The 18,563-nt window shown below is 42.3% G+C and overlaps 1 protein-coding gene across 1 annotated transcript in view; it reads left to right on the forward strand.

Annotated features, from left to right (window-relative positions):
• The window catches only part of HLF (HLF, PAR bZIP transcription factor), a 32,418-nt gene extending 14,055 nt beyond the window's left edge, over positions 1-18,363 (forward strand). Inside the window, exons 2-3 of the mRNA XM_019474238.1 lie at positions 14,295-14,515; positions 17,657-18,363. Of these exons, the coding sequence (XP_019329783.1) occupies positions 14,295-14,515; positions 17,657-17,872 (437 nt within the window). The 3' untranslated portion in view covers positions 17,873-18,363. The remainder of the gene's footprint in view (positions 1-14,294; positions 14,516-17,656) is intronic.
• The last annotated feature ends 200 nt before the right edge of the window (positions 18,364-18,563 follow it).

Consider the following 18,563-nt stretch of genomic DNA (forward strand, 5'->3'; position numbering starts at 1 on the left):
TATGGACAGTGCTAAGTACATCTTTTCCAATATTTTGCAGTGATTGCTATAGGTGCTGCTTTGGTGATTACACACCAAATTGGTTTGAATTTATAGCAAGATTTTACCAGGGTTTGTCTCTCTCTTTTTTTTTTTTTTTTTTTTTTTTTTTAAAACTCATGTGCTCGCACACACATCTGATACAGGACAAGATAATCCCTGTGTGAAAGTCAGCCCTCGTGTACTTTCTTTTTAGCCAACTGGACTCAAAATCACTAATTACTTGAGTAAAATCTTTGCCTTACAGATAAATGGTATCAAGTAATAAGCCCAGAAGGATTGTACAGATCCAGCGAAGCCCTTTGATTTGTCACATGAACCTTCAGAACTAGAATTTTCTTAGCCCCTTAAGTTACTAGGACAGAACCTGTTATTTATTCACTTGAATCTTACTGTTATGCTGTCTCCATTGCAGTGAGAATTATTTAGTCTTTCATCATTCACTTAAACATTTTTTACATCATCTATTTATTCTGACCATAAGACAGTTTTATGTGTATAACTTCTATAAAATATTCTGCCTAAAGTAGTTCAGTTCCCTGCTCTTACTGGATTTGGATGGATCTTTGGTATGCAAACTGCTTCATTGCCTTCTGGAAATTTTAGTTGTCAAAAAAACCAACCTTAGCAAGAGGTACCCTGTTGGTCGGCTTAAAGATGTTTACACAGTGGGCAGCTTTAGCCGCTCTCAGAAACAGCCTTGCCTGATCTCTAGGAGCTGCTGAAACTCATCAAGCAGGTTCCTGCTAACCAATTATCCAGTTAAGCAGAAAGAGGAAAGGTGTTTCTCTTGTTTTTAATTTGCTAAGTTTAACCCATTCTTCCTCAAGCTTCAGTAGTTGTGGACGTTAGTAACACTGAAATAACAGCAGTGAGAGTAAGAAGGAAGAGGGTTAGAAGGGATCTCTGACCTTGCAAATACTGATCTGTGTGTTAGTGTGTATCCCTCAAGTGGGCGGAGACGTGCAGTTTCCAGCTTAAATCTAATCTAGAGCAATTCTTAGCTGAGTCCTACCCAGCATTCCTCACCTAGCTTTTTGTCTTGCATTTTAACATAACAATCTCTAATTCTTAGCTGAGTCCTACCCAGCATTCCTCACCTAGCTTTTTGTCTTGCATTTTAACAAAATCTTTTTTTAAAAAAATAAATTCCCCCCTCTAACCAAACCCCTCCCCACCCCAAACCCAGTAATGAATGTTGCATTGCTGCCAGAGCAAACTGTTGGTTCCCAAACACTCCTACTGTCTCTTGGTTGGAAGACTTAAATTACCTGCATAATAAGTGCTGTGGATAATATAAAAAAGCTCTTTCTAGTAAGAGCTCTGGTTTTCACTACATATTACAAGAATAAATAAATGCTCAGATGATACCAGACAGCTGGGTTGTCCACATCTGACTGTCTTCTACATTGATTTTTAAGACAGGACAGGTGCATGACTGTTTTAATGGCTATCAATACCAGATGCGTCTGTGTGAAATTCAGAGACATTGTCAAGTGGCAGTGCAGTTGTCAAACAAATAATTTTGCTCGTGATTACTGGAAATAGTAAATGAGTGGGTGGGATAAGGTGAAAAGAGATTCTTGATTCCAGTAGAGAAGAGGATTAAGTGATTTTCCTGACTGCCGTAACAAATAAAAACTTGGTGAATACTTTCCTTTTTTCCTTCCTACTGCCTGCCAAGGAATCGGTTCCATGAGCAGCAAAACCACCGTGGGTTCTCTGATGTGTAACGAGGCTCCCGCAGCCTTCCTTCAGCCAAGGAGTTAAGGGCTTCTTTCATTTACATTGTTTTCACAAAGCTTGTTAGTAATACATGTCCGTACCTCTCTGCTAAATTTGTTTGAAATTGGCCAACAGTTTCAAAAGTTGTTGGGAGGAGGCTAGATGGACATGTGGACAGCACGATTGCACAAAACTCATTTCTCTAGGAAATTGAGCTAAAGAATAACTGTCAAGTACTGGGGCACTGAAATGAAGCTTGCGAAGTCGTTGAAGGAACTGAAAGGCCACTTGGTATCTTAATTGTGCGCATAGCCTTTAACCAGGTACACAAGATACAGTTCTTGCCCACGGGTTAGATCCGTGCAGGCAGATTTCCATCTGCCCAGGACCTGTCTTTGTAGAAGTGAAGTGTAATTTGGTGACTGCATTGATTGTTTTGAAAGCAACTGGAAATGCTTACGAAGAAGCAGTAAGTATTAACCAGCGTAGGCTGTGGCAGAGCTTGATCTGGTGGTGTGAGCTGTGCTAGCGGCTGAGTGGTCTGTGCAATAACCTTTGACTATAGATAGGGCTTTCTTTCGTTTCCTGAGTAGCCTGAGGGTGTAACTGAGTATTTACTACTGTTCCACATTGGGTTTTTATTTTTTTAAAGGAAGATCTGTGAGTGGACGAGTTGGAATGCATGTTAATAACAAAAATTTAATAGAGCCTTTCTGTCATCAGGATTTTATTGAGTTTTGCTTGTGCATTGAGTCCTCAAAGACCTTATCCAGGCAGCAAAATGGAGGCAAAGGAGGTAGAGCCAAGTTCTTGGGTTACTGAGCAAGGGAGCTGCAAAGCTGGGTGGCCTTATCCCTAGCAGCTAGGACAAACCTTCTGAAACAGGTAAAGATGGGCTGAGACTTCTGCTTACAGTAGATGCTTCTTCCAGGCTGCAAGTAAAGCGGGTGAGGTATGCGGGTTCAACAGTGTATTGTGTGCAGTGGATGGGCAGCATCCTCTAAGCTGGGTGTGAATTGTGTGGAATGTATGTACATAAATGGCCTGGGCATGAGGAAGCAACGTGTTTTCACCTGTGAATAGATGAGTTACTTCTGGTGAAGTGCACCAGAACACAGGGTTAGCTTCTGTAGGAAGAACACATTAAAGGTGGCATGAAGCATCTTTATCGTGAGACCAGCTCTTAATTTATTTCTCAAACTCTGGATTACTGTAAATCTGGTCAGTGCTGTTTTCTTTATTCCTTCTGCATTTGTAAAAAGAGAACAAATAAAAATGTTCTGTAAGCTTTGCTACGTTTTTTAAAAATATAATTTATATGGCACAGTTCTATTTGGTGTAATTTTTTTATATCCAAAATATAGAGGTCTTTAGAATAGAAGAAGAAAAGCTGCATATCTGAGTTTAAGATAAAATAAGATGATCTCTCTGACAGAGACAGCAGAAATGATGTGATATGACAGTTGCTGTAGCAACACCACCTACTTCATGAAAATCAGAGTTAACAAGAGTGTAAAAGGTAAAGCCCACATAATTTTCCAAGCCTATGAATTGTTGCTGCCCTCAGCTTGCAGTGCTTTCCAACTCTCCGGTGTTTCTCCTTCCATTTGGGCACAGATACACCTTTTTCTGCATGGCCAACTCTTGCAAACCCGATCCTGTATTCAGCAGGGGCACATAGTGGGAGTTCTGCAGGGGCAGTGAAGCCTGCAGTGTCTTTGCCTGCAGGTGACCTGGTGAATAAGAGGAAAATAACACGAAGGATTGTGTCGTGTCCTGTCCTCCCCCCAAATCCTCTCAAAAGCCTTGGACAGTAAAATACTGTAAGGCATATGCTGTCTCACAGGTATCCCATATAGAGAACGGGATGACCGCTGTTGTAAAAAGGAAGCCAGACCAGTCAATTTACTTCTGTGGGAATCAGCTTTTAGTAAAGCACTGTTATATTTAATATAAATTGTAAGTATTGTAGAAACTGAAGGTGTCAAAGGTAGGTACATTGGCACTTTCGCCCCTCCCAAGTAAACCTGAAATAGTGGTGCTGCATACCAGTGATACGTTGCCTGTGAAAGTAGGAAAACGCATTGTTTTTAATCAGAGTGGTGTTGAGCTGGTTGGCTGGCTGCTGGGGAGCACTGAGTACAGCGCAGCACGCAGAGGGCTTTGTTCCCGGGCGGGCAGAGACTTCTACGAAATTACTGTATTCGAAGGGGTAGAAGGGTCTCTGTTCAAGAAATGTTTCAGTGCCAAGACATTGTTTGAAAGTTATTTGGTGTGTCTGGATTGGCACTAATTTTGAAATTTGCGGCTATGGTTACTGGAAGAAAAATACTTTATTAAAAAATACAGTTACTGTATACTGGCTGCCATCAGCTTACACTTTTCTTAATGATAATTTTCAGTGAACAGTCCTCTATGTTTATGTACATTTATAAAATGCAGACACATATGTTTAAAAGCTCCCATATGCAGTGAAACGGTAAGTGATTTGCCAGTTCACATTGGCCTCAAGGTTACACTCAAATATATTTTTATTTTTAATATATTGACTTAATTTGTTGTTAATATTTTTGTCATTGATTGGCAACGGAGAGCCACGCTGTGTGTGATAGCAAAAGTAAAACCTCTATTACTTGCAAATTGGGGAAAAGAGTTTGAAGGAAACAGCAATCTCAAATGGCAGTCAAGTTAAGTTTTACTGATGCGTTTTGCTGAGATGCCTCCTGAAGGCATCACAATAAATGCACTACTCAATAGATGGAAGGAGGTTTGACTTTTGTGTCTTGGGGCATTTTCACTTCATTTTTGACATAGTTCAAAATCTTCGCAGGTTCCGCATAACTGTTGTATTCAGAACATGCATACATAGTGTGTTCAGTCTCAGTTCAGGGCTATGGACAGTTTGCAGAGGAGATCACAAGAAGGAAAATAAGTATTAGGATTCCAGGATTTCTTCAAGAAATAGTCCATTGCCACCCTTTTTCACTGCTACTGTTTTTAAAAGATAAAAACATAAAGATTTTGGTATGTGTTGCTTTTTCTGGTCACTTTTCCCTCAGATTGTTGGCTCGCTTTGCCTTCATCTTTCTATAAAAATGTGACTGCTGTTCTTAGGTGCAGAAATCTCTGCAGACGTTAGTTTGGTTTTTGAGACTTCTCAGCATAGTAGTTTCTTGCCATTTTCTGGTGCTAGATGACTCTCTCATGTTTAGAATTGAATTTGTAAGACAATGTCTTGCCCAGCGTTCAGTGTTGTCATTTCTTTTAATCGGACTTGCTTTTTGAAGTTCCCTGTTTTTGTCTATGTCTGATGTGCCACAAAAACCTGTATTATGCAGCAGCTGTAAAGAAGTAGTTACGGATACACGGGTAACGTCCGTATGCAACAGTCTTTTCTCTGGGAATTTTCCCTAAGCTGTGGTTACGTGTTCCCTTCCTCCTCTGACCCATTTTTCAGACTACCCGAAACTGATGCATTTGTATACTTTGTAAATGAAGATAAATGTATCAATAGAGAACAAGATACAACCACACACCCTTGTGCTTTCTTTTGTGTGTGCTCATTGGGAATAAAACTAGTATGTAAAAGCAAATGAGACTCTGCAGTTATTGGGCTGTAACAAACCAAATACAAGTTTTGGGGTTTTGCTGTTTTGGGTTTTTTTTCCAAAACATGTTAGAGGGTCCTAATTTAAGTCAGAGAGAAAACAAAATGTACTAAGTCTTACTTAGAAGGTTATGGGAACAGCGTGTCCCCATTCTGGCATCTCTACTTCTTAAAATGTTATTATTTTATACAAATCATCGTGTATAAAGCATCAATTTAGTTTTGTCACATAAAGACTGTACTTTGTTTTAGTGAACAAAAAATGTAAAAAAAGTAAAAATAAAAAGCTACTTCAACAGATAGTTCAGATTTGTGCGTACTGAACAGATCAAAAGAGAAGGCGAGATTTGCAAGTTGCTGTAACTCTGCCCAGTGACCCCTTTTTCTTATATTCGGAAAGCAGCTGATAGCATCTGTTGTCTGTCTCTCAGGCTTGCCATTAGCTGCTGATTGGGAGTTGGAGGAAATGTACCTGTTTCACGTGGCTTTTCCATGCCATTTGAAATCTCACTTGGCTGTGTTTTGATAACACACCCAAGCAGGATGGGCTTGGGTACCAGAACCGGGTAATAGATACGTGAGTCATGGGTGGCATATGCTTTCAGGATTACACGATGGCTTTTTGCAAGACCTGTTTACTGACTGAGAGCATGCTGTTCTGGGTGTTCATTAGCCAAATAAATAGAACAATGTGAGAGGAACTTACTTGGTCTGGAGTCTTGCAGAGCACGTTGGCAGTGGCATGAATGCATCTTGAGGACAAGCGTTGTCTTTGTTTTGAGTGGTATTCCACGTGAAGGCATATTTAGGGATGCCATATGAGGCTTTTATCTAAAGCAGGGTCTCTATCTAAAATCTGCTGTTTGAGGTTGGTTTATTAATGCTGGGTATGTAATTGTCCAAGGAAAGAAAAATGGATCTTTTTGTCTCCTTCAGAACAGGTTAACAATTCTGATGCTTCTCTGGAACCTTCCCTTTAAGAAAAGAAAGAAGAATTGTACTTTTTGAGGAACTTTACTGTATGCGAATTGCCAATTAACGAAAATATACACAGATATGCCAAAGGATGTCACGAAGCTCCAATGCACCAGAGAATATCAACATCTTGAAGTGAAACGTGCTTCTAAGCCAAGTGTAAATCAAAATGAAATACCTGTCTGAACGTTCTTCCCTACAGCTTCTCTTCAGGCCCTGTCCCCACTGAATGCCATTTTGGCCTAGCTTTGTAAGGAAAGCAGCACCCTATGAAAAATCAGAAAAGCATTTAAGAGGGCTGTGGATTTCATGCTTTTCAAGAATTTGAAAATCCCTGTGCAGTGTCCCAGGAGCAGGTTAAACCTGTCGCTTTCTGCGTGTAGCACGTCTGCAAGGGAAATGTTCAGAACAGGAATAACTACTTTCAGACCTCTTGCAGTTTGGTTGTCAGGGGCTGGTTTGGGAGGGAAGGAAAGTTTGATTTCCTGGTAGCTGTCAGAAATGGGGCCTCACTGAGATAAGTGCTGCCTTCACGCAGGCTAAAGACGCGGTAAGGTTTTCGGAGTATGGATCTTACGGAAGAGTAGAGTCTTAAGTCCAGTAGACATAGTGGAAAATTTTAACTGGTGGTGCCTCATATTTATTTGTTTATTGCTTTTGAAGGGCAGAATGTTACTGGCACAGCAGGCATAGCATATTACATGCATGTTATGCTAACCACATGCAGGAGTTGCGAAGTCAAGCCCTCAAAAGCCTGCAAACACTCGACCGAAGGCCACATGTGCGGCTTCAGATAGCACCCCCCCGCCCTCCTTGTCTGCTTGGAGATGCAGGTTTTAATTACATTATATCCTCTTTTTTCCCTTTTCCCTTTTTGGATGCAGAGGTCAGACCAGCTCTGGGTTGAATCAGGGCTGTATCAGGAAGGAAGCGGTTGTCTGTAGGATCTTGGATCTTGACCTCATTTACTGCAGATGTGAGAGGATGCGAGGAACGGCAGGAGGAGAGGGAAAATCTGGCAGGAAAGACAGAAGGATTTTGTCTAGAGAGACTGGATTTTGCCACGAAGTTTCAGCAGAATTGTGAGCAAGCCACTTGATTATGTGAGCTTGTCACACTGCGTGTTTGCTTCCCTTTTTGTGAGGAGCCTAGTTTGATACCTTGGGTAGCCCTCACTTGTGTCAGTGTACAGCCCCCAACCTGCAACAGAAGTTGGTGAGAGTTGATTTGAAATGCAGCCAATGCCTATAAAGTTAGCTAACCTGAGAGGCTGGCTGTGTCCTTTTGATTTAAAACGTCTGTACTTCTGTCCTTCACCTGCAAAGAGGAAGTGCTGCCCCTTCGTTCATGGGGGTCTTGTGGGAAAAAAAGTGTTTCTGTGAAGCACGCAGATGCAGTAGTCGTCAGTGCTGGAGGGAACTCCTGAAAAGTTGCTGATTGTGCCTCTACAGGAGGTTGGAATAATTTGTGGCAAATAATGTATGGGTCCATTTGGATAAATCAAAATGGGTGAAACAAGTGACTCCTGAATGAGGAAAGAATCTGAAAAAAGTAGTATGTGATCAAAACTTTAAAGATTGTTGCAACCATGACTGTGCTTCTTAAAACAACTCTTGCATTTAATTTTAAAAACAAATTGAAAAGACAACCTGGATTTTCCCATGTGCCACCCCTACAACAGGCACATTGGAAATGAGTAGGAATGGACCTGGCAGCACCCCACAGCGTGCTGCCGCTTGGACTGAATAGAGGATGACAACTTACTCTCGCTGTAAGGAGCTGAAGGGGGACAGGGAGCTTTGCCAGTGCACTTCACTATTTGCTGATAGCAGAGGATCTGTGGGACTCAGGAGTCTGGAGCTGCATCTGCACCATCAGCACAGGCACTCTCCTGCCCTGTTCCCTTCAACGATGCTTCCCTTCTGAACACATTCATCCCAGCCTTTGCCGAAGCAGCCTTCCTCTTCCAGGCACTTCTGCTCACCCCTTCGGCTCCCAGTCTCCCTCATCCTCACCTTCCCCACCTCCTTGCCCCCTTCTCAGCTTTCAATCCTGATCGCTTTCTCACCCAGCCTCAGCATGCTTGCAGTAGCTAGATTTTAAGGCGGCAAACAAAAGGGAAATGACATTGATCCAGGAGCTGCTGCCCTCTCTTCCAGTGCACAGGCCACCAGCACAGTTCAGTGAAAAGTTTGCCAGAAATTTTTAACAGGTTCAAAACAAAGTATTTTTGCTGAACCTTTTTCGGGAAACTTTAGAACCATTTTGGCAGAAACATAATCGGCGCATACAAATCCAAACAGAATGGTTGAAATCTGGCAAAGGTCTAAGGAACTGAAGACAGCATCCTCTAATGGGAAGTGTCAGACAATCTTAATAAGGCTACCAGTCCTGCCTGTAATAATACTGTAGAGGCCCAGAGCGGGAGGCACACAATGCTGAGAGGGGAAATGGCAATTCTTTTATAATTAAATGCACAAGGTTTGTAAACAATGCTGATATCTTTAAAAAGTACACGTTTTAAAAACACTTTTTGTGCCAGTCTTTTAGAGTGTGTTAAGAGCTGCGAATATGTTGTGGTTGCATTGGATTAAGACCCTTTTTTCCGCAGGAAGTGTTTGCAGTCACCCCATGTTTGGCAGCATCAAGTTTGTGTAAGATAAGAAATAGAGGCATGCCTGTGCCAGGGTGGAGCACTGGTCAAAATACACTGATCTCCTGTTGCTTCGGAAGAAAATAAAGCTCCTCTAATAACTGCTTACATAAATACACCCAGGGGTGAAGTGTCGTCTTCACCCCCAGGCAGAGAGTGGTTGCTTTTGTCCTGCTATGTGAGGGCTGGAAGATCATGCAGTGTGGCTTGCCATTCCCTTTAGTGCTAGTATAGATTATGGTCTTGCTATCCATGTAAATATTTCAGTTTCTGGAAGACACTAAAATCCTAATAGTAGGGAAATTAGGTGATGCTTATAGTATTGTAACTGAGGAATTATAACCTGACAAGATACTGTCCTTAGATAAATCTTGGCCTCCAGAATACTCCTTCTACTTTACTGCCTGTGGGGATTTTTGCCTGTCTGGATTCCTGCACACTGCCTTACGTTCTGCATTGAGATAACTTTTCCTAGAGGCTGAAGGAGTTAATGCAGAAACAGATGACAGATTAGTCTGGGACAGGCTGTGATTTGGAGTAAGAGAACTATCCCAAATAGCTGGCCAGCTGCCAAGCGGATAGACGATTTGGAAAACATATCGGCAGAGCAATGGGGTTCTCTGGTGCAGCTCTGGGTGAGGATTATCTGTCAATTTAACTGCTGTGCTATATAGTCTGACTGACGTACCCGAAGTGCCTTTAGCTTATATAAAGAAAAATTATTAGCAAATACATATTTTATCTCTGGGCTGCTAATAAATTGAGTAAGAAATTTCTCTTTTCTTTCCCTCCAACATATGTCTAAAAAATAGGGGAAAATATTTTGATTAGAACATTTCCACTCCCTTTTCTTTTCTTTTTCTCGTCGCTGTTCTCCAGCCAGCTGTTGAACTGATGAGAAGTGTGGAAGGGCTGTGAGAAGGGAGATTTTTCTGAAAATCAGGCACATTTCTATGGGAGTTGAATGATTCAAAATTGAGTTCCACATAATTCACCGGGGATCTCTTGCAATACAAATAAGAAGTCTGTCAAGCAGCGGTGCAGTTGAAGAGGTTATTTCCGTCTTAACTCTCCTGGGCACAGCTGGTAGGTGGGATGTTTCAAAAGGGGGAAATTAAGAGTCAGGATACGGTGATTGAGCTCCCCACGATACCAGATCAGCATTTTTGGTTTTGTATGCTACTATACTTTTGAATTGTGCATTTTAATTATTGCAAGCAATTAAAAACCGCTATTTTTTTTACCAGCCCTTCGCTGACCTAGATGACACAAGTGAATGGCCTCAGTCCATTTCTCTTTGAACAAGGAACCACACTGAAAATATTGCCATTACATTGGACTTCCTCACTGGCAGTCTCTGCTGGGAGGAGGAGGACTGAAAGGGTTAGAACAGCCAACTTTCTTTCAAGTCCTTCTTTCTGGAAAATTTTTTGCTATTGCTAATATCTGCCAGAGCAACACCAAGAGCATTAGTTGAAGGCAAGATGTTGGGGCAGCCGTAACTGCTGGGGTTGTCAGAACCTGCTGATTCCTTTGCCAGGAGACACCTGGAGCTGTGTCTGTCCTGGCATACTCAGTGTTGCTTGAGTGGAGCTCTACAAGTGGGAAAGTTTCCAGACAAAAGGCCAGTGTTGACATAGTTGTGGTCTCTCCAGGCCATGGTTGAGACACATCACTAGGGTGGTATGAGGGGAAGTTTCCATTAACCATTGTTCCCAGCTTGCATCCACCACCACTGTGGAGTTCTGCAGCTGGATTTCCAAAAGAGCTTAATGCTCAAGAGCTCTCCTTTCAGCAACTTAAATAGAGGGGCTAAGTTCTTTCCAAAACACTTGGCAATCGTCAGCCCCCATTGAGAACAAAGCTAAGCACATTAAACAGTCCAGCCACTTCACTGTTGTGAAAATTTGGCTGCTGTTGTGAGCGCAGAGTGTTTAAATAACACAGAGACTGGCAACAAAGGCATCTGGCTCCCAATGCTGAGCAGCGAGGTGCTTTACCTTCACCCGGCCTTGGCGGCTGGTACTGTAGGCTTCCTCCTTGGCTGATTCCTTGTGCATCACAGCCTCTGACCAGCTCTTTCTCTGGATGTTGTGACAGCTGTGAAGCTTGCTGATGTGAGGATTAGTCGGCTGCTGGGCACATGACGTTCAGATTGCTGTGCTTATTTGACCTACCTCTGATTGCGAGGAATTTAGTGCATAAAAATAACACGCTGAACAAATTTGGCAGAAGGATGCACAGCTACAGTGCCGTGCACACACGGGGAGAGGAGTTTGGGGAGCAATGTAACGTGAGGCCGTGTACTGTACTCCTGCAGTAATAGCAGTGCCAAGTCCAGCGCAGCCCACACTGTTGTCTTGGGTTACAAAGAGTTCCAGCACCACATAGACCAGTAAACTAATAAAGACAGGTTCCTGGCTTGTATTATTGGCAAAACTTGATAGAATAAATAAAAAGATACCAAGTGCCAGGAATTGCCTAATGTAAAATGCTGGACAAGGAAATACTGTTTTTTCTACCTGGCGTTTTAGACACCCTTATTAACTCTGTTGTTCTCAGTGGAGTTCCTGATCGTTTACAGGAGCGTGATGGAGAGAACAGAGAGTCAGCCTGCATAGACTGATAGAGGTGTGCGTGCAGTGTGTGTGTAGGAATATCTTACAGGGCAGTAGTCTTCAGGCTCCTAGGTGATAATGTTTAGCTCTGTGCATGATTTGTTCAGGCTTTGCATTAGTGAATAGCGTTCACCTTGAATGAGCTTCACATTGGCACCTGGGACATCTTACGTTTGCTGAAGGACCAGGTCTTTAGCAGTGAGAGCTTCTTAGACCGGGGGAAGTGAAATGTGTGCATGTAGGAAGCAAGGCAAGATCTTGATTGCTGTAGGTTCTTCTCCCAGATCACCTTGGAGATGCATCGCTCTTTGCTTTATTTTGCTATTGCATTGGTAAGATGCAATACCTCAATTTCCCGTGTTTAAAAGGAGCATTTTTGCCCTTTATTTTTTCAGAGAGATTGTAAAATTTCTTGAGGCCAATGATTACAAAGCTCATGTAATTGTGCAATATGGCATATTATAGATAAATGATAATATGTAAACGGATACCGTGTATCTAGAACTTCAGCAATATTTTGTTTAGGGCAATTAGAAAGCTGGGGCAGATTTCACAATCCAGTTGACTTTTAGAAACACTCTGCATGCTCACCAGAAATATAATAAAAGTATTCAGAGCTAGTGTCTTGCTTCATTTTTATCTGTATTACAGAATTTGTGAGATTTGTACATGCGTATGTCTATATATATTTGTCTGCTCTGGTACAAGCATACTCACATCAAAGGAAGCTTTCCTGCATTTAATCCTTTAAATAAGCCTGTTTCTGCCAGCCCATATATCTGAAATGAGATTAGCCATCCATTTAAAGCAAGGCTACAAGAATGCCTTGGTGCATTGAGCCATTTGGGCTGGCTTTAAAACAGTCACTAGCCTGGGTTTCCCCACCACCACCTTTAGACATCAAAATGTTTTAAACACACATGCATTAATCGCAACTATCTCCAGGGAGAGCTGAAGCGCCTGCTTGTGAAGATCCGCCATGCAAACAAAGTCGAGCAGGCGGTACCCTTTCCCATAGCCTTTCCCTGTAATTCCTTTTTGCTCCGCTTGCTGGAGCATGCGGGGCGTGGGCTGAGGAACACAGCCATCCCGTCCCGTGCCGCAGGCCCTGTGGCAGTCGGGCAAGCTGTGGTTTCTGATTTTACTGATGAGGCACAGCAGGAAACGTCAAGTTTTCAGCACTGAGGTCTTGCCAGCGGCGTGCCGGGTCGGCAGGCGGAGGAGGAAGCGCTCTGCTGTTGGTACAACACGGGTAGCGGGATCCTTTCCTCTCGCTCGCTCTCCTATAGATGTATATCTATATCTTTGATCCTCCTTTTCTCTTCTCCCAGGCCCTTACTAGCCTTTCCTGGAAGCTGATTTTATCAGTGCTGTTTTAAAATATGAGTTACAAAAGACAAGCTCTCTGTTAGCAAGCCCTGGTTTGCACAGTGCAGTTTCCCCGTGCATTTCCTATGCAGTTCCAATATTGTTGCCGTGATCTTCTAGATTAAAATAAAAACTACATTGTCAACACTGGCCTTGGTTTGGATTAGAAATGACATTTAATGTTTACCATTTTACACCCTAAATATTGCAGATGCGGGCACAAATAAGGAAATATTATGCAGTCACAGGATGTTTGTGTAGTTATTATGAAAGCCATTGTATCTCTAAAGTCAAAGTGAATTAGCTAATAGCCAAAATTATAAAAGGATATCTGCTTCAATCAGAAGTCCTCCCTCTGAAGTCTGTGAGGCTTGTACTTCTGAGGCATGTGAAAACTTCTGAAAATTCTGCCCCCGGGGACAGTCCATGTTTAGGCAGCTGGCTTTAGGATCCTATTTTTGGAACCTTTGGTTGAGATTTTAAATTGGATTTTTAGTGGGAATGGTGCCTGAACTGGTGCTCTGGGATCTTGAAGGCTATATCTAAGATTAAAAAAAGAAAAATGGGGGGGATATAATTCTTTTCTGGGGGTAGGCTCCTTTTTATTAGATTTTATACACCATTGAAGAGCAATGTGGCATAAGTAAGTGTTCTTTGATTTTGCAGAGTATCTTTAAGTAGTCCTTGTAGCCTTTCACGTTGCTAGTTTTCTTCACTGTCTTTTAGAATATCACCGGTAGGATGTCATAGAAAATAGCAGTCTCCTTAGTGGAGTGCATCGGTACAGCTTGAAAGTACATTTTCATGAGGTGTTGTCCTATTGCAAGTACTGTACATTGTTTGATTGTAAATTAAATGTACCCTCAAAGGTGTATATGAAGAAGTCCGTGTATGAGGAAATTGGGAAGGATTACAGTATGGTGGATAAATCGGAGCTAAATGACAGTACTTACGATTTGTTCCTGAGGATGTGATCTTAATGAAGTGGCACAGGTTGGAGCAATATGTCTTCTGCCTGCAGTCTAGTGCAACTCAGTGTTGGATTCAGTGATCTTATGTGGGCATCCAAGATTAGCAACCAGAATTAGGAATCAATTCTGAAAATAATGGCATGAGCATGTCCGGATCTGAATATGCACCCTACAAAATGGGCAATCTAATATTTAGCAAGAGTAGATACCAAATTTACAGTGAAAGCTTAAAGAATTATTGCTTGTAAAGTATTTAGAGATCTTCTAAAATCCATGTTCAGCAATATTATTTACATATTTTCTTCTAACATAGGTGAATTTATCCTTTATTTCTGTAGGTCAGATCCTGCCAGCAAACCGAAACACACCAAGTCCCATTGATCCTGAGACTATCCAAGTTCCTGTTGGCTACGAACCTGACCCTGCAGATCTTGCTCTTTCCAGTATTCCTGGCCAGGAGATGTTTGACCCTCGTAAGCGCAAATTCTCTGAAGAAGAGCTGAAACCACAGCCGATGATTAAGAAAGCTCGCAAAGTCTTCATTCCAGATGACCTGAAGGTAAATTGGAACTGGTGACGAGGTTGTTTGTACAGACTCTATGACAGTTACTCTGAGATAATAGGTTTGGAGCATGAATCTGTTTTCTCATGTAAGGTAAATCTGCCAGTCGAAATACAACTTTGTTGTAGGATAAGACTGTTAACGGTTCTGAAAAAGACTGAGGGGAGGATGTCCCTTATCAGTTATGCAACAGTTGAAATTCATGAGATCAACATTCATTTCCTTTGTATGCCAGAAACTTCCTGCGTGACCTTGGACAAGCTTACTTTGTCCCATATTTCCCACTTATGAAACAGTCTGATCATGTTTCCTTTTCATCTATCCTCTGCCTGTCTCATCAGCACAGACTGTGAATTTTTCAAGGAAGAACCCATCTCTTACAGGGTCCATGGAGGTCCCTGATAATGACAGAATGAAGTATATTGTGTCTTGTTTGGAAGTTGCTTTAGCTCTGTGTTTAATAATGAATGGGAACACTATAGCAAACACTGCTAATCGAGGTGAAAGAATCTAAACTAGTTGTAGGAAAACTGAACAAAATTATTCTGCCGAGAATTCTATTTTAATACAATATTTAAAAGATATAATAATAATAATACAGTGTTTAAAAAGAAAGAGCACCCTTGTCTGTGCCTCTCACTGCTTCTGAGATGTGAAGAGCAAAGAGCATGAAGAGAGCAGAACAACTTGATCAACTGATTCAGCTTATCAAAGAACTGTGAAAATTGTCATTATTTGCAAAATTCTATCCCCAGTATGTGATTTCCAAGAGGACCTTTTTTTATCAGAGGCAGTCAGTGCAGAATTTCATTCTACTGTTGCTGTTGCCCCCCAGAACACAGACTGAAAGCCTGTTGGAGTTGGTGAGAATCTCTGGCTGTGCGTGCGAAGAGACTGGGATGCCATGTGTTTACACCAGATTGATAGCATTAGGGAGAGTAGCTGACGCTATTCACTATTTTTATCCCTAAGGATAATGTTGTGCAAGTTAAAAGCACAGAAATCACAATTCCGGTAGTGTTCAGGTGGTACGTTGCTGTCACTTTGCACGTAGTATCCTCAGCTTTCGTTTGGAAAGGTTTACCAATGCACCATGCCATTACTTACCTGGGCAAATTTTACTACCAATGATGCTCTGTTGGCGTCGCAGTGTGCTGAGAGGTCTGCCTAAAGAGAGGTGTTCGATACAGAATCGGCTGTGCGGGTGTGAGGAGACTGGAGTTTACCCCTTGGTGCCATTTGTCATTTTGTGATATCTCCTAGGTGACCTTACTTGTCAAAGCCAACTTTTGCCAAAGATGCTCTTGGACTGCCTCATGCCAGAGGTGGAAAATATCAGTGTCTTGCATGCAGCAGTGGGGCAGTTTTCAGCCTAAGACTGAACTGGAAGTTCAGGGTCTCTCGTTTCCCTGAGATAATCACATCAGTTGCCCTTGACTCATTTCAGAGTGCTTGACCCAAGTGCTGCTTCTGCCCTGGCATGTGGAACGGCTGTTGAGTTCTGGGGGAGGGTAAGCAGATTAGACCAGTCAATCGTCTCTGGGTTGCATGTGATTTTGAAATGCCAGCCTTACCTCTTTCAGGCCTGGATTAAGAGATTTGCTGTAGCGATTTGTTAAAATAAAGATGGATGAAGCCTAGGTGGCACACTAATAAATTGCTTAAAGCTGATTTTTATAGAGTGGAATGAGATGGGAAATTATAAACAAGATTTGGGTCATAGCTTTTTGCTGCATGCTTGTTTTTAAGAGGATTGTTGGGGGTCCCATCTAAGTACAGGTGAAGAGCAATTTAGAGGTATGCTGGCTCCAAATCATCATTGCTACATGCCTCGTTCAGCTAAACTAATATAAAGCAGTTGTAGAGTACTTCTAGCAGTCGTTTTGCTCTTGCTTTGCCTTTATGCAAGCAGCGGGAGAAGATGCAGAGCAGCGGTGCTAGGCCTGGCATGCTTCGTGCTGAAAGACAGAGGAGTGGTGGGGTGTATGTCTGTTCAGGGCAACATAGGAGCAGGTGGCTCCTGGTCCTTGTAGTGGGTATGGAACTGTGCTACCACGCTTGGTGAAACAAGAAAGCCACACGAGCAATGTAAGCATATAGAAATGGAGGGATGACTCTGGGAGGGGAAGTTTGAGCTATATGACTTGAGCAGGCAATTTGAGGGTTGAATGGCTGCATCACTCTTACTCTGCAGGGGACTGAATTTCACTTTTCGTGAGAGATTCTGCCTACTTTGTATTTACTGAGTTGTTCCAAATTGCTATAACTCTAATTCAGTTTCAAAGCAATGTTGAAGCTGCCGTTTCACTGAAGGCCACTTCGTTTGAAGAGTGGAAAAATCAGGTGAAATTAAGTCGTGACTTTAGAGCCATTGATGCACCAAAGGCGATCTCCTGGCGGCAAGTCTTTAGGGATAACACTTTGGGAAATGTTAGCTTATGAAACTTCAGAGGTTAGCGGACCTATTTCTGGTAACTGCTTTTTTCCCCACAGTCAAAGCCTATTGTACTAATCTCTTTGTGGATGGTACCAAAGCAGCCATCCTTGTTGTGCCAAGGAATCCTCTTCCAGGGACTTGCTGTTCTAGGGTGCACACAGGAACGCTTTGGGGCTCTGTAGAGAAAGCTTTGAACAGAGAGAAAGAGCTGAACCATAGACGAAATGGATGATACCAACAAACAGAGTGAACCAGGTGTTGGCTGGCAAAGATGAGCAGGGACATACAAGAGGTAATTAGCACTGCTCCAGCAACCGGTAGAGAGTGAATCATAGCATGCGAAGGTGGGTGTGCTAACTAGGTCAGTGTAGATGTGAGATGAATTGTACCACTGGAATACTGCTTCATTTTTCCTTGGAGGAATTCACAGTGAAGAGCATGAGGGAGTTAGCGTAAACATTTTGACAGAAACATGGGCAAGCATCTGTGCTCCTTGGATGGATTACGCCATGTAAATCTGTAACTTTTGTCCCAGCAGTGCCTGGCACTGTTGGGGCTCGCTGGGCCAGGCAAGCAAAATGTGCTTGTGTGGAGTTAAGCCATCCCCAGGCCGGAGGCTGTGGCTAAGAGCACATCCTGGTGGCCGCTCAGTTTACTGAAATCTAATATCTTGTTTGTTTCTTTCTGTGTTTAATGAGCAGGATGACAAATACTGGGCAAGGCGTAGAAAGAACAACATGGCTGCGAAGCGATCGAGGGATGCCCGCCGGCTGAAGGAGAACCAGATCGCCATCCGCGCCTCGTTTCTGGAGAAGGAGAACTCGGCTCTCCGCCAAGAGGTGGCCGACTTACGGAAAGAGCTGGGCAAATGCAAGAACGTCCTTGCAAAGTACGAAGCTCGACACGGCCCCCTGTAAATTCAAGGGGGGGAGTGGGTTTTTTTTCTTTTTTCTTTTTTTTTTTTTTTTTTTTGTTGCGGGTTGGCATTTGAATAGATGGACAATGTGTTTCCTGTTTGATAGCACCACACCCAAACCAACCTTTCTGTCTTCAGCACTTTACCAGAAGCAGAAACAAAACTGACTTGCGTTACTTTTTTTGTTTGCGTATGCGTGTACCTGCGTATGTGTGCACATGTGTGTTCACACGTCTGTATATGTGTGTGCGCGCGCTTGTGTGTGTGTGTGCATGTGCGCGCGCGTGTGTGCGTGCGCACGCATCTCAGCACTTCCCATTTTTATGAAGCCCTCTTCAAAGGGTGCCACATTTTTACCTGGACTGTTGAGAACCGCCATAGTAAGCTTTTTATTATATTTTTTCAGTGCTGCTTCAGAGTAGGGTTTTTATGTTATTGTAACCAGTTCCATCCTCCTGATTTACTTGGAAAGATCCCAGTATAAATTATAAAAAAAAAGGAAAAAAAAAAAAAGAAAAAAGAAAAAAAAGGCTGCTTCAGAGTAGGGTTTTTATGTTATTGTAACCAGTTCCATCCTCCTGATTTACTTGGAAAGATCCCAGTATAAATTATTATAAAAAAAGGAAAAAAAAAAAAGAAAAAAGAAAAAAAAGAAGATCTCAGTTTTTTGGAGAGTAACAAGCTATTGTTTA

This window comes from Aptenodytes forsteri, unplaced genomic scaffold (assembly GCF_000699145.1).
Source record: "Aptenodytes forsteri isolate BGI_AS27 unplaced genomic scaffold, ASM69914v1 Scaffold153, whole genome shotgun sequence".
Lineage (NCBI taxonomy): Eukaryota > Metazoa > Chordata > Aves > Sphenisciformes > Spheniscidae > Aptenodytes > Aptenodytes forsteri.